The sequence below is a fragment of the Pinus tabuliformis genome, chromosome X (assembly GCF_031772625.1).
Source record: "Pinus tabuliformis cultivar Carrire ecotype Pingquan chromosome X, CPIR1, whole genome shotgun sequence".
NCBI classification, from domain to species: domain Eukaryota; kingdom Viridiplantae; phylum Streptophyta; class Pinopsida; order Pinales; family Pinaceae; genus Pinus; species Pinus tabuliformis.
In genome coordinates, this window is record NC_142308.1 from 1,312,796,126 (window position 1) to 1,312,821,090 (window position 24,965).

The 24,965-nt window shown below is 38.0% G+C and overlaps 1 protein-coding gene across 8 annotated transcripts in view; it reads right to left on the reverse strand.

Annotated features, from left to right (window-relative positions):
* Positions 1–204: 204 nt before the first annotated feature.
* LOC149144919 (uncharacterized) overlaps positions 205–24,965 on the reverse strand; it is a 44,191-nt gene continuing 19,430 nt past the window's right edge. For all 8 annotated transcript variants that reach the window (XM_089447361.1, XM_089447357.1, XM_089447363.1 and 5 more), the window contains exon 4: positions 205–645. In XM_089447361.1, coding sequence (XP_089303487.1) covers positions 422–645 — 224 coding nt within the window. In that variant the 3' untranslated portion in view covers positions 205–421. The remainder of the gene's footprint in view (positions 646–24,965) is intronic.

Below are 24,965 nucleotides of genomic sequence, written 5' to 3' on the forward strand. Positions count from 1 at the left end.
TTACTCCGTTTTAACTCTCCTATCACTATATAACATATCCTAAACGAGCTTGTAAACAAGTTCACTTCGAGTGATCTGATAACACTATTTAATGTGCCTGACAAACCCATATGCAGCATGGTACATAGACTTATGTTACAGGAAATACAATAATTGTTTGAATTTAAAAACATTTATGAACGAATTACTGGTATTTAAAGGCACTTATGAACGAATTGCTGGAATTTAAAGAAATTGAAACACTGTCCATTCAATTCTTTCCATACATTATATACATCCCATTACCCAAATATCATGATTGGAACTGACCCTTGAAAAGGAACACCCAAAAAACAATTAGAAGCCCATTAACTCATTACAATCACAATACACACTTCCACCATTAGTCTTAGGCAAAAAGCTAGAACCTGTTCACAAAACTTTAATCAGTTTTCTTGCCATCCTCTGGTATTGATTTTCTTTCCAATACAGTTCTCTCTATGCTTGCTTTAGCTTTAGCTAAAAACATTGGGTCAGGCTGGTGTGACAAAGATGAAGTCTCCTTCAACGCCATAAAAACATAGAGTCCCATCACCAGAACTACAGATATAACAGCTAGAAAACCACTCAAAAGTGTATGCCAAGAGGATGACAAACTGCTAGTACCTGTGAATGGCCAGTTTGAAACACTGATTCAGCATGTAATAAATAATCTATCAAGGCAAACCAAAAATAGAAACTACAAGCTTCTAAAGATAACATGTGTATATACTATTCTCCTCACCATGGTAAAAGTGTTAATATGATTTTCTGATTATATTATATATATTGTGAATAACTCTAATGCTTGAACCTTAACAAGAACAATCTTCCACCAAGACCAAAATAAACAGTGGATGAAAAGCTGACTACTCTTCCAACTGCAACTCATGGTGTATGCAATTGAAGGAAAATGAATAGAGATACACAACAGAAGATAACGAGAAATGAAAAATGACAACTTTGCCAAAAACAACTCACTACGTTAGCTCCAATACCCACACCACTTTAAATACGCATACACATGCTTGTAAACAAGTTCACTAAGTGCCTTAAAACCACTATTTACTGTCTGACAAACCCATACGCTGCAGGCTGCTAAAACTTTTGTCACAGTAAATACAAAAAACTTTGTCGCAATAAATACAAAAAACCTTTGAACTAAAACAATCTAGAATTCAAAAGATTGGAAATAATATCCATTCAATGCTATTCCATAAATTATATACATCACATTACCCGGATATCATGATAGAAAGAGACCCTTAAAAGAAAAACACCCAAAACACAATTAGAAGTCCATTAATTCTTGAACAAAGTCGGTAACAAGTTGAAAGCAAGGATGGTATCTCATATGATCAGCATTAAGTTTTATTAGTGGGAATGTCTTTATTATAGTGCAACTCCATCACTATAGCATAATAGCTGACATTTGACAGGAAACAGAATGCTGTTGGGAATTTCTTCGCTAAATTTATTGCAAGGATAACTTTTGCAGATCATTCATATCAGTCATTTTTTATTTACACAACTTCATATGTTGTTACTTCCTTGTGAGAATATATAAACAGGCTTTTGACGAGGCCCAACACATCACTCATCACATTGTCCAGACTCCAAAAACAAGCAATGGTAATATATTATTTTTACACCCAGGAATCTGACACAAGTCTCCAAGTCGAGAATTCAACATGAAAGTCGAGCCCTTAACAAACCCATTGGACCTCACACAGACAATATCTAGTGAGAAGACAAGATGAATGCTTTAGGATCAAAAAGAACGAAGGAAGTTCCCAAGCACAGTTTGACTTAAACAAACACATCTATCAAAGGGCGTTATAATCAGCATTCAACTTCTTATGCCTACAGCATTTGATAGCCAGCCATACTTTTACATATGCTTTCTAGACCATACCTTTTTCACTCCTATTCTAGCAATGTTGACCCCACAATGAGATTAGTTTGCAAAAAACAGTATTTATAGGTATTTAACTAACAGTGTTTGAACCCAGTTACAATGAGGTTTTTAACATAGATATTCTTAAATTACAAAACCCATAACCACATTATTCTTCAGGCCAAGAACAGGGAGGAAAAGGTATGATCTTTAATGCTATTCTTTCAAAATGGAGTGTAATACAAAGAACCGTTACCCTGTCAAATTGTTCTTTTAGATCTACATTTTCATAAATGCAAAGGTTTGGTATGAATTGACTATGAATAAGTGATGGCCCTAATTGGTCAATAGTGTTGAGAAATCAAGAGGGCTACAATTGAAGTGATTTCTCTTAAACTTGATAACTGCTTGTGATGTTCTTTTACTTTTCTTTCTTATTAGCTTTTTTTTCTCTTATTATTATGTTTTTTTTATCATCAAACAGCTACCAAAACATGAACATCAACAGTACACAAAGACACAAGATGTAGGCTGCTAGCCAGGGCCAAAACCTCTCCTAGAGAGTAAAACCCACAAAAATCTCCTCTTCTTATAGATTCTTTATATGAAAAAATCCAAGACCTCTAGAGCAAGACCAAGACCCTTCCAAGACCAAGTCAAACCTTCTGGATGATGTGCTGCTTCTTACCAAGTCAAATCTCTTCCAATTGCAGAAATTCGACCCCCCAGCTTCAGATTTCGGCCCTCGCTGCAGGTCTGCATTTTTCAGCCCCCTGCAATAGCTGCAATTTTGGCATGTGTGGGAGAATTAGGACTTCTAAGGCTTCCTCCTTCCTTCACTTGGGCTTCTTCCTCTTCTAAGGCTTGTAGGTTACCAAATTGACTTTTCTTCTACCAATTTCGACCTTTCTCTTGCAACTTGAAATCTTCAGCCTTGATTCTGCATAAACCCTAGCCTTTCTTCACACGTGTGAGAGAGAGAGTGTGTAAAATCAGAAAAATCGACTTCCTTCTTCCTTCTAGTCCTTCGCTTGACTTCTTCCTTCTTGTTCTTGCTTCCTTGATGAGTGAGTGAGTGATCTTCCAAATGAGGTCAAATGGTCTTCTATATATAGCCTATAGCCTTTCCAGGAGGACGAATAGCCCTAATTAGGCCGACTTCTCCACTACCAGGTTGACTTTGTCTTGGAGGGGTAATTTGACACTTAAGAATATTTCTTTTGACATGTTACAAGATGCCTAATGGGGTCTTTTGCATATGACAATGACTCTGACATCTTGACTCAATGACAAAACCTAGAAGCACTCAACGGGTGCTTTAACCTAAAATAAATTGACCTTGAGCATGAAACCCATGCTATAAAAAATAACAATAATAATTTTTTTTTCTTTTTACAATATACAAAAATCAAGAGTACATTACATATTATGAAGACCGAACCTAGTTACATATTTCAACACTCCCTCTTAACTAGGGAGGTATTCATAATGGTACAAGGACATTCTCATACTAAAGAGATCTCATAAGAAGAGTCGGATTGGTAAGCCATCTCATAAGCTATCTTTTCAGCTTATATCAGTGCATCTCATCATATCTACCAGCATTGTCATATAGCAAGGCCTTGACTAACAGCTCTATCTCTCCACAAGATTAGAGCACAATGCTGGGGAGACAATGACTTATAGACACCATCATCATTGTCTCTCAAGGCACATACCCCATCTGGATGTTCACAAGGTATGTCCTTTTAGGACCATTCCTATCTTGGATTAACACATCCTCAAGGAATTTCCTCTTCGACTACTCTTACCTATTGGATGCCCTACCTCATCCTCAAAGAGTATCGGAATTCAGATGCTTACCCAATCCTCCATTCTTTCTTCATAATGTGAAGACAAGAATGATGTGTCTATCTCTCCCTCTCAACTAGGGAGGAGATATCAACCAGTCCAAGCTTGTTTCTCAAATACACAAGCTTCTTATTAGGAAGAGATTTTGTCAAAATATCAGCTACTTGCTCATCGATGGAGATATACTATAGCTACACCACCCCATCTTGCACCAATTTTCATATGTAATGATACTTGTTGTTTATGTGCTTCATCTTTGCATGGAATATGGGATCTTCAGACAACCTTATGCAACTTGTGTTGTCACAATGTATAACTGTAGGGTCTATCGTTTCTTCAAACAAATCGGATAACAGCTTCCTCAACCAGACAACTTCTCTACTAACTTCACATTTTGCAATGTATTCAGCTTCAACACTACTTAATGCAATCAATTCTTGCTTTCTACTCATCCATGAGATCATAGAGGATCCCAAGCTAAAACATCCTTTGATAGTGCTTCTTCCATCTAACTCACTGCCTCCCCAATCTGAATCAGTATATCCCATTAGTTGGATATTGTTCTTTCCATCATACTTCAGGCAGTAACGTATTGTCCCTCGCAGATATCTCAATATATGCTTGGCTGCTATCCAGTGGTCATGTCTAGGCTCCATCTGAAATTGACTGAGAATATTCACTGCAAAACAAATATTTGGACGTGTGTTCACAAGATACATCAGAGAGCCAACCAATTGTCTATAACTTGTAGGATCCACAGGGCTTGATTCTGAACTTCTCAACCTCTTCAAATTTGTGACCATGGGAGTTGTCATTAGTTTGCTATCCATCATGCCAAACTTTTGTAGCATCTTAATTACATACTTTCCTTGACCTAGATATACTTCACCAGGTTTTTGCCAAACTTCCAACCACAAGTAACAGTGCATAAGCCCTAGATTCTTCATATCAAATTATGCTGCCAATTGTTTCTTGCATTCTTGTATACGACTTTCCACACCTGTTATGAGAAGGTCATCCACATATAGAAGAATGATCATTAGTTCCCCCTTCACGACTTCGATATAAAGATTTGGATTTGTATAACTCTTTGAAAAACCCATCCTTTGTAGATATGTATTCATCAATTTCATCCTAGCACACCAAGCCCTTTGGGGCTTGCTTGAGGCCATAAAGTGCCTTCTTTAGCCTACAGACATGAGTTTCTCTATTATGTACTTCAAATCCCAAGGGTTGTTCAATATATACTTCTTCATCAATGGTGCCATTCAGGAAAGTTGTCTTCACATCCATTTGATGGATGTTCCATCCCATAGTTGCTGCCAAGGAGACCAACGATCTTATAGTTGTGTATCTTGTTGTAGGTGCAAATGTTTCTTCATAATCAATGCCTTCTTGTTGAGAGAAACCCCTAGCCACAAACCTTGCTTTGTACTTGTCAATGCTTCCATCTATTGCATGCTTAATCTTGTAGAGCCATTTGGAAGTTACAACAGATTTATCATTCGGCCTAGGAATGATTTCCCAAACTCCATTTTTCATTATAGACTGATATTCTTCTTTCATGGCATCTTTCCATTCAAGTTTGAAAGCTTCTTTAAAAGAGGATGGTTCTGCTTCAATCAATTTTGTTATATAGGTTGCATACCTTGAATATCTTTTAGGCTTTTTACTTTCCATGAATGTTCCTTTAGCTACAGCATGTCCTTTTGCTTCTTGAAGAGTTGATGTTAACCAAGTGGGTCTCTTACCAGTTTCAGGAATTATGACTTGTTGCACAGGTACACTGGGACCTTCTTCTTCATTATTAGATATAGCATTTTCTTCTTCCTTTGGACATGAACTTCTTCATCATTGAAATCAATAGGAAGATATTTAGACTTCTTGTAGGCAATGTTTTCATCAAAAAACACATCTCTACTTACTTCAATTTGGTGACCTTCCTTGGTGTAGATCATGTTGAAATAGGTAACTAGGTTTAGTCTTCATAAATATGAAATGTACTCTTGATTCTTGTATATTGTAAAAAGAAAGAAAAATTATTATTATTATTTTGTAGCATGAGTTTTATGCTCAAGGTCAATTTATTTGTAGGTCAAGCACCCATTAAGGGATTCTAGGGTTTGTCATGGAGTCAAGAAGTCAATTGAGTCATTGTCATGTATGAAAGACCCCATTGGGCATCTTGTATTATGTCAAGAAAATTTATTTGAGTCATAAAATGTGTTAATTCCTCCAAGACCAAGTCGACCTCATGAAAGGGTTGTTCAACCTCAAGTAGCCTATATGTAAGAGATACTCGACCTTATTTGAAGAGACATCCATCAAGTTCATCGAAGCATAAGGAAGACAAGAAGACCTAGCGAGGAAGGAGAGAAGATCTAAAGAAAGAGAAAACCGAATTTTGAAGTCAGTTTTGGGTCTCCATCTACTCACGTGTGAAATTAGGGTATCAATTATGTCGCATTGAGAACCAAATTGCAGTGATCTAAAGAAGCTGAGTTTTGTCTTCAAAAGGATCAAGTCTGCAAGTCGAAATCCTAAGGAGAAGAAAGCACTTTGAGCGAAGGAGAGAGATCAAAATTGCCCTAAAATCTGTCACACATGTGAAGTTGCAATAATTACAGGAGGCCAAAAAATTACAGGTTAGGGAGGTCGAAATTGCAGGTCTGAAATTTTGGTCGAAGAAGTTGCAGCTGCTATCAGGCAAGTTTGACTTGGGTTGACTTTGTGAGAAACAAGTTCATCAAGGAGAAGTTTGACTTGGTCTTGGAGAGGTCTTTGACAAGGGTCTCAGGTCTTGGAATTTGTCATTGAAGATTCTATAAGAAGAGAAGAATTTTCGTGGGTTTTCCTCTCAAGAGGAGAGGTTTTGGCCTTGGCTAGCAGCCTACATCTTGTCTCCATGTGTACTATTGATCTTTATGTTTTGGTAGTTGTTTGATGATAAGAACAACATAATAATAAGTAAAGAAGAAGCTAATAAGAAAGAAAAGTAAAAGAAAATCACAAGCAGTTATCAAAGTAACAGAAATCACCCTAATATAGCTACCCTTGATTTCTCAACATGGTATTAGAGCTAAGGTGACAACAACAAGAAACGGCAGCTTAAAAGGTCACCCAATTGAAGGAGGACACATAAAGGCCAAGCATAAGAAGAGTATCAAGGAAAACAAAAAGGCATCAAGGAGGACTATTCATCTCACCATATCATCTAGAAGGAACAACACTTTGAAGAAGAAGACCTCAAAGACCCTACCTCCATTCAAAGAAGGACTCTACACTTGAAACATTCTTGGGAAGCTTACACATTCTACAATCATCAACCAAAGGAAGCAAGAAAGAGCACTTCATCATCACCAAAGAAATCAAAGTGATCTCCCTCACACTGAAGAAAGAATCACATCTCAAACATCCTTGAAGAAGATCATCAAGCCATCATCATCAAGAAGGCATCTTGAATTGTCAACAACAAAGGAGTACTAGAAGTCAACATCGTCAAGAAAGCATCAAGTTTAAGATATTCTCATCAAAGGAGCATCTTCACTTGACAAGTAAGTATTCTATATTTTATGTCTCAATCTACAATGACTTCTTTATGCAAGAAGAACAACAAACTTGTTAATGTTGAGAAATTTAGGGCATCAATAGATAGGTGATTTGTTAATTTTAGGTATGTTCTATGCTTAGAGCAATTTATTTCAATTTTCACAGTTAGCTCAATATCTTTTCCAGATTAGCAATCACATCAGCATTAAAGTAAACTGCAAATAGAACATAAACATAAATCGCAGAAGACAAGCCAAGACAAGAGGACACAAGATGTGGCACTAGCCAGGGGCAAACCCCAATGTGGGGAAACCCTTAATCAATTCTTCTTATATGTTCTTCAATAGTTCAACAGAGAGAGAGAGAGATATTACGTTTACAACAGAAGTCAACACTTTAACTTATCTAGATAAGAGCATAGATCATCTCTAAGAAGATGATACATGAGATCAGTTGAAGACATGTTGCTTCAACTGATTCTCCAAGGTGACTCCTTCACCTATCGTTGTGCTGCATTTCGTCATCACGCTGCACCTCACCGCGCTACACCATGCTGCACCCATCATCACTATGCTACATCTCATCACGCTTCATTAATCATGACTGTACCCATCACTGTACTGCATTATGTGCCATTGCTGCACCATGTTGCCATATTGACCTATGTGTAGGTTGCACCTTGCTTGCTTGTTGTCCCTAGCATGCTTGTTGTCCTTAGCATGCTTGCTGTTGCATGCTAGCTGTCCCTTGCATGCTAGCTGTAACATTGCATGCTTGGTGTATTTGCTGCTAAGTACCATACAACTGTCCCAATGTTAGTTAGTTGTCCCTTGCATGCTGCTCTCCTTCGGAGACAGATGCTCCGGTTGTTCCGGCAGTTCCGGCAATTTCGACAGTTCCCAACAGTTCCGACAGTTTCGACAGTTCCCAGCAGTTCCCGGCAGCTCCAGCTTCTGCCCTCTGCATCAACTTTCCCAGCTGTTCCGGCGGTTCTGGCTTCTGCCCTCTGGATTAGAGCAGCATTATCCCTTAGGATCTCTCCTCCTACTAAAACCCAAAGGCAAGTAGAGAGGAAGAGATCCCAAGTGTGTTAAAATGACTTGAAGGCCACCTCTATTTATACTAAAACGTTGAGCACAAGTGGGGTTTATTTGGTTGCTGGCCGACCTTGACGAATTGTCACATAACACAAATAAATTCATATCTCCATGAATAATTATCGGAATCAGATGATCTTTAGAACAATCCTACACCTCTCGGTGAGAGGGATCCAAGAAAAATATCAGCTTCCATTAATAAGATGACCCACATGGAGTTTGGCCCTAGTTGCCAATTTTAACATGATTTCTCTACTTATGATAATTGCTTGTGATAGTCATTTTACTTCTTGATTACAATCTCCTCTTCTTTAGTTATTATTGTATTCTTTTCATCAAGACAATTACCAAACCATGAACAACAAAGAGACAAGAGACACAGTATATAGGCTTGTCAGCCAAGGCAAAAACCTCTCACTCTATGAGAGGAAAACCCAAACGAAATTCTTCTTATAGATCTTCAATTGACGAATACCAAGACCATGAAAAAAACCCTTGACATTAGAGTCCTCTCAAGACCAAGTCACTGGCCTTCTCTTGAACCCTGCTCTTCCTTTTCTCCTTCTCAACTTTCTCTAGAATTTTGGCCTCTCCTTGTCGTTCTGCAACCCTAGATCAGATTTGCCACTTGAATAGACTCCTCCTTGAAGTAGATCCTTTCCTCTCTTACTTGGCTTCCTAAAGCTAATATTTCCACCCAAACAAGAGCACTTAAATGTGACTGCAATTCTTCGACCTCCTCTTGACACCTTCGAATCTGCTACCTTCGCACGTGGGAGGGTGAACTAGCCCAAAACAGTCAACAACGATCTTCACTCTCCTTCTTGCTTGGTTGATGTAGAGGCTTCTTCTATTATGTTTCTCACACTTCTTTGTAGACTTGCTTCATCGAATTGCTTGTCTCCAAATGAGGCTGAGTATGGGTATATATAGTCTTTGGTCCATGTCCATTAGGCCGACATGATCCCTAGAGCAGGCCGACTTCATCTTCTAGACTTATTCCTTTGTTGTAGGCCGACTTGTGTGAAGGCTAGTGACAAGGTCTTGGAGGGTGACTTTACATAGACAAATATGACTCTTTTACAAAGTGTAACATGCCTTTAATACATGATAATGACTCTTGCTCATGAAACCCACAACTAAAAATAAATCTCTTGCTCATGAAACCCATGATGCAAGCATTATAGTAATTTTATTTTTCTTCTTTACATCTCTTACATAAAATCACAATTACATGTCATTATGATGACCGAACCTAGTTACACTTTTCAACACTCCCTCTTAACTAGGGAGGTATTCATAATGGTACTTGGTCATTCTCAATCTAAAGAATTTCTCGTAAGAAGAATCAGATTGGTAACCAATTTGTATAGCATCATATTAACCAGCATTGTTACATAGCAAGGCCTTGACTAATAGCTCTATCTCTCACAAGATCTGAGCTCAGTGCTGGCGAGAGCAATGATTTATAGACACTCCCATCATTGTTTCTCTCGGAATATACCCCACCCGAGTTCTCAGGGTGTGTTCCATCAGGACTATTCTTATCTTGGACTCCCCAGACCTCAAAGAATAGTGGTCTTCTACGACTACTCTTATCTTAGATGCCCTATCTCATCCTTGGGGAGCATCAAATGCCAAATGATTACCCAATCCTCCATTATGCCTTCCCAGGTGAAGACCAGAATGATGTGTCTATCTCTCCCTCTCAATAAGGGAGGACATATCTATTCCAATAACGTAATGTACTCATTCCTACAAAAATAATGTACCTAAGCCCCCTCTTGGCTTAGGAATTTCCAAGTTTCTTCCAAGTAAGAAACTAGTTTGCAGGCTCCCTCTTAATTAGGGACCTACAGCAGCTCCTCAGCTGCTTGAAGAACTCCTTCCTTCGATGTCATGAATTCCTTCATCACGGAGTCTTCATCTTTTGGGACTTCTACATAGGGCATATAGACCATCCATCACTTTCATCCATGAGTCAGTCATGTCATCACTCCTTTCATCAGAAAGTGATCCATTAGTCTACATCTGGCCTTGCTTCATGTTATGTTGCCTTCATCGTGCTTTCTTCTTTGGAAGGATCTTACATCCTTCTACATGGTTCTCTTGGAAGACATCCACAGTTCTTCCCTTTGGCAGCCTTGCATAAGCCCATCCAGATACTAGTTCACAAATAAGAAATGAACACTTAAATCATAATTACCTTTGTGATGGTCTTTCATCATGACATCTACCTGTAGGCATCAGCATCCAGCATATATGTTGACACATCTCCTAAAGATATGTGTTGTCAAGGGTCTCCATCTTTTCCAGACTTCCATCAAAGTCTTCATATCTTTCTAGGAGATAACATAGTCACATCTTCTTGGACTTTCGGATGTTGCCTGCCTTTTCCATTGTTGCATATTCCATGATCTCTTCCTTTCTTTCTTCACATATTTTATTCACAGGAACTTTCAATTAGAGTTCCTCAATTGTAATCAATCACCTCATACTCCATATGAGGACATATTATGTTAATTTCATCTGATAAATACGTGAACCATGCATTCCTACATACTTTGAGGGAGAATATCCTTTCTTTGATCATGCTTCTCAAGATAGAACATTGATCCATATTGCCTGCAACCATATGACATGACTCTCATAATATCAAATGTAAGCATACATACCTCATCTTTCCTTTGGGTCATCCGGACTTCCTATAGCAGCTTCCCTTGAATGAAGTAATTCCTTTGATCTGCTTCTTTGTTATATCATCATACCATCATCCCATGAATTCCACAATTTTGGAATTCTTGATGAAACGCTTGCTTCTCCTCATGATCGGTGAATCTTACAATGAAGATTCCATCAGAGAATCTAGAGGATCTTGCATATCCTATCCTGCAAATGTTATCTTATTGACTAATGTATGATGAGCCTTGTCCTAGATGACTTCTTCCTTTTTCATGAGTATCACTTGAGTTTTCAATGAGGTTTCCAAGAGCTATATCCTACATAGTTGACTGCCATAGGTTTTGTTCCAGACATCCTTCATGTTGCCTATGACACGAGCTCTTCTAATGCTTCTACCATGATGCCATACTCTAATATGATGCATCCTATCTATAATTTACACAACAAAAGAATACCTTTTAGTGAAGGAGATTATCTTAGTCATAGTAGAGATCTCGCACTTCCTCCTTCTTAGGCTTCTTTGTGTCAGGTTCTTCCATCTCTTCAGTAATATGGGCTTCTTCCTTATTTCTCTTGTTATTGTCCCTTTTATGTTTAGGACAATCTCTTCTATAGTGCCCATATTCTTGACATCCATAGCACTGCACCTTAGCCATGTTTTTCATTTTCTTTTGAGGACTAAATTTACCAAATTTTCCCATTGCTTTTGTCACAGCAGCATATGCTTGATTTTGCTCATTTGATCCCACATCAATTTTTGCCTTTAGTCTGGTTTCTTCAATCTTGCATAATGACTGTAGATCCTGGAAAGGAGTGGCTTCTTTCTTCCCATAGATGCTTGAAGTGAAGCTGCCCCATTCCTCTGGTACAACATTTAATACTACAGTGGTCATTTCTTTCTCAAACATTATTTCACCCAGATCTTTAAGTTGATCTCTTATATATGAAATCCTCATAAAATATGAGGCCATTCCCTCTTCCTTTGAGATCCTTAATTTGTAGAGTTCTTGCCTTAGAGAGATAACTTCTCCTGCAGTACTTATGGAAAACAACTCTACCAATTTGTCATATATTTCTTTTGAAGTGTTTAATTTTGATACATATGGGATGAGAGAGTCTTTGATGGATTCTATGAGAATCCTCTAGGCCCTCACTACCCCTTTCATGAATTTAGCAAGTGCTTGAGTATCTTCTTTGGGAGGTTGGGTTATTGACCCCTTGATGTGATCCACGACTTCATTCTCAATGAGGTTTAGGTCTGTTCTTTTCTTCCATGGAAGAAAATTTGAAGCCCCGCCTAATTTGTTGCTCTCCTTGCAAAAAGAAATTTTGATAGATTCAGATGAAGTCGTATACTTACTTGAGTAGATGTTGCTTTCTCCACTTGCTTTTTCCTTAATCTTGATAGTGATATAGATAGTAGAAGATTACTCCTTGATAGAATCTTTGATAAGGGAGAGCTCACTTTACAAACCCTTTTGAAGATGATTACAATGTTCTAGCCTTCCTTAGTCTTTGAAAAGCTTCCACTCCTTAGATGAGTGATGTACTCAAAAATGTTTCTAGGGTTTTGGTCTTTCTTTTTGCTTCCTCCTTGATGATAATTCCAAGACTCTTGCTAAAGTAGATTTCTTCGATCTAGGGTTTTAGTATGATGATGATCTTGATCTCTCGCTTGGTATTCTTTGTCTCCTTGATTAGATAACCCTCTTTGACTTTAGCACCTTAGCTCTAATTCCATGTTGAGAAATCTAGGGCATCAATGGATAGGTGATTTCTCTACTTATGATAATTGCTTGTGATAGTCATTTTACTTCTTGATTACGATCTTCTCTTCTTTAGTTATTATTGTATTCTTTTCATCAAGACAATTACCAAATCATGAACAACAAAGAGACAAGAGACGCAATATATAGGCTTGACAACCACGGCAAAAACCTCTCACTCTGAGAGGAAAACCCAAACAAAATTCTTCTTATAGATCTTCAATTGACGAATACCAAGACCATGACAAAAACCCTTGACATTAGAGTCCTCTCAAGACCAAGTCACTAGCCTTCTCTTGAACCCTACTCTTCCTCTTCTCCTTCTCGGCTTCCTCTAGAATTTCGGCCTCTCCTTGTCGTTCTGCAACTCCTTTTCTTGAATAGACTCCTCCTTGAAGGAGATTCTTTCCTCTCTTACTCGGCTTCCTATAGCAAAGATTTCCACCCAAACAAGAGCACTTCAATGTGACTATAATTCTTCGACCTCCTCTTGACACCTTCGGATCTGCTACCTTCACACGTGGGAGGGTGAACTAGCCCAAAACAGTCCACAACAATCTTCACTCTCCTTCCTTCTTGCTTCACTGATGTAGAGGCTTCTTCTATTATGTTTCTCACACTTCTTTGTAAACTTGCTTCACCAAATTGCTTGTCTCCAAATGAGGTCGAGTATGGGTATATATAGTCTATGGGCCATGTCCATTAGGCCGACATGATCCCTAGAGCAAGCTGACTTCATCTTCTAGACTTATTCCTTTGTTGTAGACCAACTTGTGTGAAGGCTAGTGAGAAGGTCTTGGAGGGTGACTTTACATAGACAAATATAACTCTTTTACAAAGTGTAACATGCCTTTAATACATGGCAATGACTCCTTAGAATTATATGACTAGATGACAAAATTCTTAAGGGCTCTCAATGGGAGCCAAAACTAAAAATAAGTCTCTTACTCATGAAACCCATGATGCAAGCATTATAGTAATTTTAGTTTTCTTCTTTACATCTCTTACATAAAATCACAATTACATGTCATTATCAAGACCGAACATAGTTACACTTTTCAACAATTGGGACATTGAATTACCTTGCATGGAAGTAGAGAATAGATTTGATCCTCTTAGAAAATGAAGTTAGTGAATATGTCACGGATTCAATCACCAAACCTTCTCAAGAGCAATCTCAAACACTAACAAAGTATATGAAGGGAGAAATAAGGGCTCAAATAATCCTCATAGAGTCAATCAAGGATTCTCTCATCCCTTATGTAGAAAAGTTGAAGACATCTAAAGAGATCTATGACAAATTGGTGGAGTTGTTTTCTGTAAGCACTGCAGGAGAAATTCTATCATTAAGAACTGAACTTTATAAGATGAAGGTATCAAAGGAAGAAAGGGTAGCCTCATACCTTATGAGGGTATCTCAAATAAGAAACTACAAGAACTTTGAGAAATAATTTCCGATCCAGAGATGACCACCCTAGTACTCAATGCATTACCAGATGAATGTGGGAACTTTGTATCAAGCATCTACGAGAAGAAGGAAACCACTCCATTCAACGATCTGTGGTCATTATGCAAAATTGAAGAATCCAAACTGAAGGCAAAGAACGACGTTGGATCAAGTGAACAAACTCAAGCATATGCAACTATGGCAAGGACGAAAGGGAAGTCTCGAAAAAGGTTCCAAAGACAATTGACATGTCAAAAATTCAATGCTATGAATGTAATTAATATGGGCACTTCAAAAGGAATTGTCCTAAACTCAAGAAGGACAACAAGAAGAGAAAGGAAAGAAATGAAGCCCATGTCACTGAAGAAATAGAAGAACCTAAAAAGAAAAAGACAAAGAAGGAAGAAGTGATAGACCTCCACTATTAAAAGGTCTCTCACACATTTAATCTACTTTCAAGTACATAGAAGATAGCAGTCATGATGGAAAGCATCTCAAGTATGATAGGATGCATTATAGATGACATCATCATAAAGGCATGGAAGAACAGCCGTAGTAGAAGATTATATGGTTAAAGCAGTCATCTCGCATGGTAGAAAAGAAAGCAACTCATGACATCATCACAAAAGCATGGAAGGATAACCGATGATAGATCATCATACATCATCAACATTAGGCAAAAATATTTGCTGCATGAGGATCATTAAGATCCTCCATTGGAATCTTTGTTAAAAGATTCACCTCTACTTAAGAAGAAGCGTCTTGCAGATAGTCTACATTCTACCAAGTGTGGGATCCATAAGGATGATGGCATGATGACAAAGATGTGCAACATGTCAAGTTAGTTGAAGTATTTTCATCTTCAAGCAAGGAAAGGAAACTGCTAGAAGAAAGTCTAGATGACCACATGAAGGACGAGGTATGTATATATTTTATGATAGATAGATAAAGTAATGGCATCATATGGTTACAAATAGAATGGTTAGAATGCTTTATCTCATGAGCATGATGAAAGAAGAAGAAACGCTTCCATAATAATAATGCATGAGGGCATGTAGACAAATGTGCCTTGAACTCTTCTACATATTGACATGATATAACCTCATGAATACATGAGGGGGTTGGCAACTATGGTTCCTAAGATGAAGGAACTATGGATGAAAGATCTTGGGGAAGCAATATGTGAAGGTGGTGAAAGAAGAGTTCGTGAAAGATGTATCTATAGTCACGTAAGATAAGATAAGAAATCAACATATGATAACACGAAGGATTAGTTATGACATCTCCATGGAGAAAGTATGAAGAACCTGATGTGTGTGCTAGAAAAGGAGAACCTTTGTAATGAATGTCTTGGAGATGGATTCATACATGTGTGGGATGTTGATGTTGCAAGAAGTTGATGTCATGAAAAAAGGCAACCAAAAAGAGGTAACTTTGATTTAATGTTCATTTTTATTTTTTTGAGAAAGCGTTTTGCTGGGTTGAAACAGGGCTACTGAAAGAGGGTTTTATAAAGTCACCTACAACTAGTATTCATGAGACTAGGATGGAAGATCCTAAAAGAAATATGACTTGGAATAGGTAGTTGTATGAAGGATAGCCATATGTGGACTTAAAGAACACTTCCCGATGAATAAAAGGATGACATGACTATTGGTTCAACAGTATGTTTCGTTGAAAGGAAGTGATTGAGAAGATGGTCGATGACTTACGAAGAAGTTATGAAGAAGACAGTTCCATGATGAAGAAGTTGAATTTCATCCATGACAGGAAGATGCGGAAAGAAGGAGCCCTACATGCAGCTAATAGTACCATGACCTCCACCAAAGAGCAAATAATTGTTGTTGGTAACAAGTCCCTAGTTAAGAGGGAGCTTGGGCAAGTCCCTAGTTAAGAGGGAACTTGGGTATATTCCTTTTATAGGAATGAGTAGATCCTCCCTAGTTGAGAGGGAGAGATAGACACATCATTCTTGTCTTCTTTATGAAGAAAGAATGGAGGATTGGGTAAGCATCTAAGATTGATATCGATACTCTTTGAGGATGAGGTAGGGCATCCAATAGGTAAGAGTAGTCGAAGAGGAAATTCCATGAGGATGTGTAAATCCAAGATGGGAATGGTCCTAGAAGGACATACCTTGTGAACATCCGAATGGGGTATGTGCCTTGAGAGACAATGATGAAGGGGTCTATTAGTCATTGTCTCCCCAGCATTGTGCTCTTATCTAGTGGAGAGATAGTGTTGTTAGTCAAGGCCTTACTCTATATGACAATGCTGGTTGATATGATGAGATGCACTGATATAAGCTGATAAGATAGCTTATGAGATGGCTTACCAATCCGACTCTTCTTATGAGAATTCTTCAGTATGAGAATGTCCATGTACCTTGTATGTATTATGAATACCTCCCTAGTTAAGAGGGAGTGTTGAAATAGGTAACTAGGTTTGGTCTTCATAAATATGAAATGTACTCTTGATTCTTGTATATTGTAAAAAGAAAGAAAAATTATTATTATTATTTTGTAGCATGGGTTTCATGCTCAAGGTCAATTTATTTGTAGGTCAAGCACCCATTCAGTGCTTCTAGGGTTTGTCATAGAGTCAAGAAGTCAATTGAGTCATTGTCATGTATGAAAGACCCCATTGGGAATCTTGTATTATGTCAAGAAAATTTATTTGAGTCATAAAATGTGTCTAAGTATCTCCAAGACCAAGTCGGCCTACAAAGTGACAAGTCGGCCTCATGAAAGCGTTGTTCAACCTCTACAAGTAGCCTATATATAAGAGATACTCACCTTATTTGAAGAGACATCCATCAAGTTCATCGCAGCATAAGGAAGACAAGAAGACCTAACGAGGAAAGAGAGAAGATCTAAAGAAAGGGAAAACTGAATTTTGAAGTCAGTTTTGGGCCTCCATCTACTCACATGTGCAAAATTATGGCATCAATTCTGCTGCATCAGGAACTGAATTGCAATCACCTAAAGACACTGAGTTTTGTCTTTAGAAGGATCAAGTTTGCATGTTGAAATCCTAAGGAGAAGAAAGCACTTTGAGCGAAGGAGAGAGAAGATCAAAATTGCCCTAAAATCTGTCACACGTGTGAAGTTGTAGTAATTACAGGAGGTTAGGGAGGCCGAAATTGTAGTCAAATTGCAAGTCCGAAATTTTGGTCAAAGGAGAAGTTGCAACTACTATGAGGCAAGTTTGACTTGGGTTGACTTTATGAGAAACAAGTTCATCAAGGAGGAGTTTGACTTGGCCTTGGAGGGTCTATTGACAAGGATCTTAGGTCTTGGAATTCGTCATTTGAAGATTCTATCTGAAGAGAAGAATTCTTGTGGTTTTCCTCTCAAGAGGAGTGGTTTTGGCCCTGGCTAGCAACCCACATCTTGTGTCCCTGTGTACTATTGATGTTTATGTTTTGGTAGTTGTTCAATGATAAGAACAACATAATAATAAGTAAAGAAAAGCTAATAAGAAAGAAAAGTAAAAGAACATCATAAGCAATTATCAAAGTAAGAGAAATCACCGTAATATAGTTGCTCTTGATTTCTCAATAGATCCTATATGCCTTTGACGAGGTACTGTAGCCAACAAATATGCCCTTCATGCTTGTAGGATCCAATTTCTTCCTTTTATCTTTTGGAATGTGAATGTAGACAGGGCAACCAAATATTCGAAGATGATCTACACTAGGTTTTCTTCCAGTAAACGCTTCTTCAAGAGTTATGTTGTCAAGTATCTTATGAGGACTTCGATTTTGAATATAGACCATTGTTTTGGATGCTTCACCCCACAGGAATTGAGGTAAGTCTTGATCATGTAGCATTGCCCTAATGCATTCTTCAATTGTACAATTCTTCCTTTCTGCTACTCCATTTTGTTTTGGATTATATGGAACTATCAGCTCCCTCTTAATTCCAGCCTCCTTACAGAAAGCTATGAGTTCTTTTGATGTGTATTCCCCTCCATTGTCAGATCTTAGCACTTTTATCTTCCTTTCTATAAGATTCTCCACTTTTGCTTTGAATTCTTGAAATTTATCAAATACTTCATCCTTGGACTTAAGTAAATAAATCCAAGTCTTTCTTGAGTGGTCATCAATGAAAGTCACATAGTATAGATGACCTCCAAGATATTTTGTAGCCATAGGACCACAAACATCAGAGTGAATGAGATCCAAGATTTCCTTAGATCTTGAAGCACTGCTTCCAAAGGGTTTCTTTACATTTTTACCTAGTGCACATCCCTTACAAATTCCTTCATGCTCTTCCTTTAGTTCAGGGATGCCATTTACCATAGAGTTTAAGGATGGTAAGATTTTGTAATGAAGGTGTCCAAACCTTTTATGCCAAAGTTCACATGGATTGATTTCAAGGTGAACCAGGGCTTGAGAGAGAGGTGTAGTAATCTGTAGAGGCTTCCCTCATGAATCCCAATGATTAATGATAGAACCCTTACCCCATACCATAATTTTTCCATCTACAAAAGAAATTTTATCCCCTTTGTCTTCTAAACGAGAAATAGAAAGTAATTTTTTCTTCAAACCTAGGACATATAGTATGTTGTTAAGATGTATGTTTCCTCCATCTTCCAACTGCAACGTGGTTGATCCAATTCCTTTGACTGCATAGTTCTTCTTGTCTCCAAGCTCGACTGAATGAGAAGATATTCCTTTTGATAGAGTCTTTAGTTGTCCATGTTCACCTGTCATATGTCTAGAAGCTCCACTGTCAATTACCCATATGTTGTCATCTTCAAAAGTACCTGTAAGTGCTGAGAATAATCCTTTTTTCTTTGTAGAGGAGGTCTTGGTCATGTAGTTCTTGATAGATAATAAGAGATCCCCAAATGCTTTGATGCCTTGCTTGAGCTGTGTTGTCATCATGGAGAACTGCTTCAATGAGAACTTCGTCAAGGATGTAGTGATCTTTATTATGCCCTTTGTCAACCTTAGCTCTGATACCATGTTGAGAAATCAAGAGGGCTACAATTGAAGTGATTTCTCTTAAACTTGATAACTTATTGTGATGTTCTTTTACTTTTCTTTCTTATTAGCTTCTTGTTCTCTTATTATTATGTTGTTCTTATCATCAAACGGCTACCAAAACATAAAGATCAATAGTACACAAGACACAAGATGTACACTACTAGCTAAGGCCAAAACCTCTCCTAGAGAGGAAAATCCACAAAAATCTCCTCTTCTTATAGATTCTTTATATGACGAATTCCAAGACCTCTAGACCAAGACCAAGACCCTTCCAAGACCAAGTCAAACCTTTCAAAGGATGTGCTACTTCTTACCAAGTCAAACCAAGTCAAATCCATTCCAATTGCAGAACTTCGATCAAAAGGCGGTATCATCTCACTCTCTGTGGGATCAAGGATCATTATTGAAGAAAACTACCTTGATGAAGGAGAAGTTTTTTATCCACTATATCATCATCAACATCAAGGAAGCAGCAAGAAGGAGCATCATATCAAGTAAGTATATTTATGTCCACATTTGAATCTGTCAAAATGTATTTTTGCAAGGAAAACAACAAATTGGTTAGGGCTTCAAACTATCTTGCATGGAAGAAAAGGACAGATCTACATCTCATTGAAAATGAGGTTATGGAACATGTCAAAGGATCTATCACTAAACCAAGAGAGGAACACGCTCAAGCTCTTGCCAAATATATGAAAGCGTAAGTTAGGGCTCAAAGGATTCTCATAGAATCCATCAAGGATCCCATCACCCCATATGTATCTAAACTCGAAAATTCAAAAGAAATCTATGACAAACTGGCAGAGTTGTATTATGTAAGCAATGTTGGAGAAGTCATCTCATTAAGGCAAGAACTCTACAACCTGAAGATGTCTAGGGAAGATGGAATAGCCTCATACTTTATGAGGATATCTGAGATCCAAGATCAACTATAAGATCTGGGAGAAGTCATGTTTGATAGTGAAATGACTATAGTTGTATTATATTAAATGCACTACCGAAGGAGTGGGGTAACTTTACTTCAAGTATTTATGGAAAGAAATAAGTTACTCCATTCCAAGATCTATGGTCACTATGCAACATTGAAGAATCTAGACTAAAGGCCAAATCTGATGTGGGAGCAAGTGAGCAAAATCAAGCTTATGCTACAATGACAAAAAGAAAGGGAAATTTTGGAAAGTTTGGTTCTTGGAAAAAGAAAAGGGACATGTCTAAAATTCAATGCTATGGGTGTCAGGAATATGGACACTACAAAAGAGATTGTCCTAAGGTCAAGAAGGACAACAAAAGAGGAAGAGAAGAAGCCCATATCGCCAAAGAAGTAGAGGAAGCTGAAAAGAAGAAGTCCAAGAAAGAGGAAGTAAGAGATCTCTATTACTGAGATAGTCTTCCTCACCTAAGTTCTTCTCAAATTCCTAAGTCTTCTGTTGTAAGATATGGCTATCATGATTCACTAAATGGGATGCATCAAGGCATCATAGAATCATTGAAAGCAAGAGATCGGGACATCATCATAGAGAAGCATGAAAGATGGTTAGAATCTATAGAAGTCAAGGATATAGCTTATGGGAATCTCATTGGGAACGTAAGTGGCAAGGTCATCTAGTACAAGGTTTATCATACATCTGTCAAAAGGAAACATCTGTTGATGGGGATAATCTAGATCCTCAAGATTGTCTAATGGAATCTTCATCAAAATGTTCACCAATCATGAGGAAAAGCAAGTGTTTCATCAAGAATTCCAAACTTGTGGAATTCATGGGATGATGGCATGATGACATAAAAGTGAAGCAGATCAAGGAATTGAAGCCCTTTCAATCAAGAAATTTGCTGTAGGAAGTCTAGATGACCCAAAGGAAAATGAGGTATGTATGCTTACATTTGATATTGTGGAAGTCATGTCATATGGTTGCAGGTAACATGGATCAATGCTCTATCTTGAGAGCATAATCAAAAGAAAGGATCTCCTCCCTCAAAGGAATGCAGGAATGCATGGGTCACACATTCACTAGATGAAATCAACATAATATGTCCTCATATAAAGTATGAGGTGGTTGACAACAATTGAGGAACTCTGATTGGAAGCTCCTAGGAATGTTACGTGTGCAGAATGGAAGGAAGAAATCATGGAATATGCAACCATGGTAAAGGCAATCAACATCTGAAAGACCAAGAAGATTTGACTAGGATATCTCCATGAAAGATATGAAGACTCTGATGGAGTCTAAAAAAGAAAGAGACCCTTGATAATATATATCTTTGGGAGATGTGTCAATATGTATGCAGGATGTTGATGCAAACTAAAAGATGTCATGATGAAAGACCATCACAAAGGTAATGTTGATTTTAATGTTCATTCCTTTATTTTTGATTATCTGGATGGGTTTATGCAGGGTTGCCAAGGGAAGATCTATGGATGTCTTCCACCACCGATGCACATGTAGTAGGATGAAAGATCCTTAAGTAAACATGGCATGAAGAAAGCAGCATGGCATGAAGAAAGCAACTTGGCATGAAGGAAGGCCAAATATGGACTGATGGATCACTTTCCGATGATGACATGGCTGACTCATGGATGAAAGCAATGAATGGTCGGTGCCCCTATGTAGAAGTCCCAAACATGAAGACTCCTAGATAACGAAATGAAGTTCATGACATCGTGAAGAGGATAGCGAAATGAAGTTCATGACATTGTGAAGAGGAGTTCTTCAAGCACTTGGTTGTCCCATTATCTCCACCTGAGGAGCTGTTGTAGGTCCCTAATTAAGAGGGACCCTGGAAACAAGTTTCTTACTTGGAAGAAACTTGGAAATTCTTAAGCCAAGAGGGAGCTTAGGTACATTCCTTCCATAGGAATGAGTACATTCCTTCCGTAGGAATGAGTACATTCCTTTATTGGAATAGATATGACCTCCATAATTAAGAGGGAGAGATAGACACATCATTCTTGTCTTCACTTGGGAAGACAGAATGGAGGATTGGGTAAACATTTGGCATCCGATGCTCTTTGAGGATGTATTAGGGCATCCAAGATAAGAGTATTCGTTGAGGACCGATATTCTTTGAGGACTGGGAATCCAAGATAAGAATAGTCCTGGTGGAACACAACCTGAGAACCGGGTGGGGTATGTTCCGAGAGAGACAATGATGAGGGTGTATATACATCATTGGTCTTGCCAACATTGTGCTCTGATCTTGTGGAGAGATAGAGTTGTTAGTCAAGGCCTTGCTATGTGACAATGCTGGTTGATATGATGTTATACAGATGGGTTACCAATCCAACTCTTCTTATGAGAAATTCTTCAGATTGAGAATGACCAAGTACCATTATGAATACCTCCCTAGTTAAGAGGGAGTGCTAAGAAGTAACTAGGTTCGGTCTTCATAATGACGTGTAATTGTGATTTTATGTAATTGATGAAAAGAAGAAAAATAAAATTATTATTGTAATACTTGTCTCATGGGTTTCATGAGCAAGAAATTTTATTTTTAGTATGACTCCCATTGTGAGTCCTTAGGATTGGTCATAAAGTCAAATTGAGTCAATGTCATGTATGAAGGACCCTTCTTGGGCATGTTACATCTTGTATGAGTCATTTAATAAGTATGTAAGCCCTCCAAGACCAAGCACAAAACCTCTCCTTGAAGTCGGCTACAAAATGGAGTATATAACCTACTTAATGGACATGTCGGCTCACCTGCACTCATGTCGACTCATTATGCTGGGAAACAACTATTTATTGGCAACTCGGATTCCATTCTAGACACAGATTTTCAGTCTTGGGTCTGAAGTACAATAGAAAGTGCGAGAAAGAGAATTAGTAGCCTCTCATCCAGCGTGGGAAGAAGGAAGGAAATACGAACTAGTTTGGCACTGTTTTTGGTTATTTGTACTCACATGTGTGACTGATATTAAGGGATCTGCAGTAGGGTTTACACTGTCAACAAAGAAGTCAAGGTGGTCTTCATACCAGCATACATGCTAGCCGAAGTCACAAAATTAAGTCTCCTAGTCAAGCGAAGAAGAGAGTTATCTCCAAACAGCCCACACGTGTAAATTGCAGGGGTACTGATAGGACGAGAGTTGCAGATCTGTGGAAGAGACCGAAAATTCCAGAAGTACAGACAGTTTGACTTGCGTTGACTATAGAAGGAGGAAAGTGCTACAAGGTTGTTTCAAGAAGGATCTCATCAAGGAAGGTTTGTGGCTTGGTCTTGGAGTGGCAAATAGGTCAAGGGTCTTGGTCTTGGTATTCGTCAATTGGAATCTCTATAAGAAGAATTTGTTTGGGTTTTCCTCTCAAAGAGTGAGAGGTTTTGGCCCTGGCTGATAGCCTATATTCTGTGTCTCTTGTCTCTTTATGGTTTATGCATTGGTAGTTGTTTGATGAAGGAGAACACCGACAACCTAAGTAAAAGAAGATCCTAATCTAAAAGAAGTAAAAAGCACTCACAAGCAATTATTAATAGGAGAGAAAGCACTTAATCTCTATGCGCTAGATTTCTCAACACCTTTTGCATGACTCATCTCCATATCGTGCAAGAATCCTTTTCCATGCATTCATTATTTTTAATCAAGATGCCCATGAATCGAGCTTGATTACCAAGCTACAATATCTTCCTTGGAGTTGTCATTGTTCACTCCCTTTCCTTCTTCCGGAGACTATACTTGATGTTGATCAATATTGTTACATTTATGCCATGCAATCTTGTGAGAGAATCTTAATCTCCATCCATTCCAAAGCATGTCAAATTTCTACTTTCAAGCATCGTGTAGCCATATGGAGGACTTATCGAACATACTTCTATATCCAACTCTTTCTGCAAGATTCTTGTAAATGTGAACCTTATCCTAGAAAAGAGTTACTTAAAATATGCATACCTTTGGCTTCCATACAACCAGCTAGCCATATTTTCTTGAACGGGCCTGCTTCTTATATTTGTCGAAGATAGGCTTCTTTTTCCCAAGAGTAGAAAGACTTTCATTATGCCCTTCACACCGTAACTTGACCATCTACATTCCTTCATCCTTCAGTAGTATTGTTTTCATGCTAGATGGAATATATACTAGTCATGTCAAAATGCTCTTTGCAAGAACCTTCCAAAAAGATGGTTCTTATAGGATCTTATGATCCCTCTTTGCAAAGTGACTACCTCTAATATGATGTTAGAAAATGCTTGGATGAACAATAATATGCAATATGGTTCCAACCTTTTCATTCCTTTTAAACTAGATGATATTTCCCAAAGCAATTAATCAAGTAGATTCTAATTTTTCTACTATCATATATTTCTATCTATGATGCCATGCTTTTATAAAAATCAAGACTTCTTCTTGAGAATGCAACAATGTTTCACTTCTTTCAGCTCCACAAGTGTCGTCTTAACATCTTTCCTTGGTGACCTCCTTGAATATTATTTACCATGTTAGGATTAAAGTACCTACAAACGGAGCTCACTCATGGCAAAATAATATCAGTCCCAAAATAACCTATTCTACCATATGCTCATGCAAGATATTGACCATGATGGGATAGTGCACAAGGTCTGAGAGAAAGAGGCTTTCTAGTGTGCAATGCACAGGATCATAAGGCAAGAAGTGATGGAAAGGGAGGAGGAGGCATGCTTGGCTGCAATACATAGTTTTATGAGGCGGGGATGACAG